Source organism: Moschus berezovskii, chromosome 23 (genome assembly GCF_049115385.1).
Source record: "Moschus berezovskii isolate FMDL1 chromosome 23, NW_MosBer_1.0, whole genome shotgun sequence".
NCBI lineage: Eukaryota > Metazoa > Chordata > Mammalia > Artiodactyla > Moschidae > Moschus > Moschus berezovskii.
The window spans coordinates 40,335,714-40,337,657 of record NC_142482.1 but is presented as its reverse complement, the minus strand read 5'-3'; the positions used below and the strand labels follow the sequence as shown (position 1 = coordinate 40,337,657).

General features: G+C 38.3%; 1 protein-coding gene across 1 annotated transcript; it reads right to left on the bottom strand.

The window, feature by feature from the left end:
* Window positions 1–605: 605 nt before the first annotated feature.
* On the bottom strand, window positions 606–1,562 carry LOC129557764 (olfactory receptor 5V1-like). Its single transcript, XM_055428399.2, has one exon. It carries the CDS (start codon window positions 1,560–1,562, stop codon window positions 606–608), a length of 957 nt encoding a protein of 318 aa, XP_055284374.2.
* Window positions 1,563–1,944: the final 382 nt, after the last annotated feature.

Below are 1,944 nucleotides of genomic sequence, written 5' to 3'. Positions count from 1 at the left end.
CTGAATCATTAACACACTATCTTTTTTACTTTGCAATTTGTTGCGACATCTCTTAAAGCAAGTTGCCTATCTTATTTTTCTTCTTTCAGAGAAGCACTACTCAATAACTGCAAAGATAGAATTGTTCGACATATACATGGTCCAATATGATAGCCACTAGGTCTATGCATGACTAAGCATGGCACAGGCACATGAGTTATTGATAAATTTGCCAGATAAAATAGAGGATACCAGCTAAATTTCAATTAGGTAGCTCAAGATTCCAATTTTAGCCCTCCAATCTTACAAATATGTTAAAATGCTGTTCAGAAACTCAAACACTTCCTAAGAGCCTCAGAAGCCCTCACAAGAGAGTCCCTAATGCCAATTTCACAGTTTTTTATTTTCAACTCTGTTCAGTGTTGGCGTTGTGATTCCTGTCTTTTTAGTTCACTGATCTCTGAAAAATAATTTGAAATATTTCATACAGAATTTTTAAACAAGACTGTTAATCACTGGCTGTGAAAATTTGCATTGAATTTTAATTTTTCTTGAGAGTAATTTGCAAAAGTCAGCTCCAAAAGTAAGATGGACAGTTTTGTAACATGTCATTTTCTTAGAAATGTTTATACAGCAAAAGAGAGGGAGCTTAAATCCTGCCACTTTCTCCCCACAACTTTTGCAGCCTCTTTAATATCCTTATTCCTCAAAGAGTAGATAATAGGGTTTAACATGGGGGTGACAACACTGTACAATACTGAGATCAGTCTGTCTTTCTCCAGTGAATACGCTGATATGGGTCGTACATATGTGAAGATGGAGCTGCCGTAATAGAGAAGGACAATGATCAGGTGGGAAGCACAGGTAGAAAAGGCCTTTTGCCTCCCCTCAGAAGACCTGATCCTTAAAATGGTAGAAATAATATAAAGGTAGGAAAGTATGATACACAAAAAAGGAGTCCAACCAATGAAGACCCCAATGGATAGTAGGGCCAACTCATTGACAGAAGTGTCCCCACAAGACAAGATCAGCAAAGGGGGGATGTCACAGAAGAAATAATGAATCTCGTTGTTGCCACAGAAGGGCAGGTGAAATGTCAGTCCTGTGTGCACCACTGAGTTGAGGAAACCACCAGTCCAGCAGGAGGCTGCTAACCAGCTATACAGGACCTTGTTCATAATAACTGAATACCTTAAGGGCTTACAGATTGCGATGTAGCGATCATATGCCATGGCTGCCAGAAGCAGGGACTCTGACCCAACAAAAAAAATAAATGCAAAAAGTTGCACTATGCAACCCAAATAAGAAATGCTTTTTCTCTCTGATAGTAGATGTACCATCATCTGTGGAACATTGGTGGTGGTGTAGCAGATGTCAAGAAAAGCTAAGTTTTCCAGAAAAAAATACATGGGAGTGTGAAGGTGTGTATCAGTCATGGTCACCAAAATTATGAAGGTATTTCCTCCCAAAGTGCAGATATATGATACCAGGAAAATAGTGAAAAGTAAAAATTTTAACTCATTTAAGTTGGAGAATCCCAAGATGATAAACTCAAATAGAACCGTCTGGTTTTCTCCTTTCATAATTCAGCTCTGACTTTCTTTCTGAAATTGAGGACGAGGAAGCATAGATTTCTGTAGTCAGGTATTGCTCCAGAAACAGGCTACGAAACTAGAAAATAAAAGCTTCACAGAGGAAAAGATATTATTTATCAAGAAAATATTAGATGGATCTGTAAAAATGCACAATCCCACAGCAAATAAACTGTGTGCATTAGCACCCAGCATAAACACGATCAGCCTTTCATCTGTTGGTCAAATCTTTTAAAATGAACCCTATAGACACTTTTGAATTTTCAAGTAAAACACATGCACTAAAGGAAGAAAAGGCCCATCTACTCTGTCTTCCTGGGCTGCAGCAATGTGGAAGCTCATTAAAGACAACTGTCAGTGGGTCAATCAACTA

Bases quoted from the DNA above. Each gene is read 5' to 3' on its own strand.
- LOC129557764 (XM_055428399.2), bottom strand. From the start codon at position 1,562: ATGAAAGGAGAAAACCAGACGGTTCTATTTGAGTTTATCATCTTGGGA.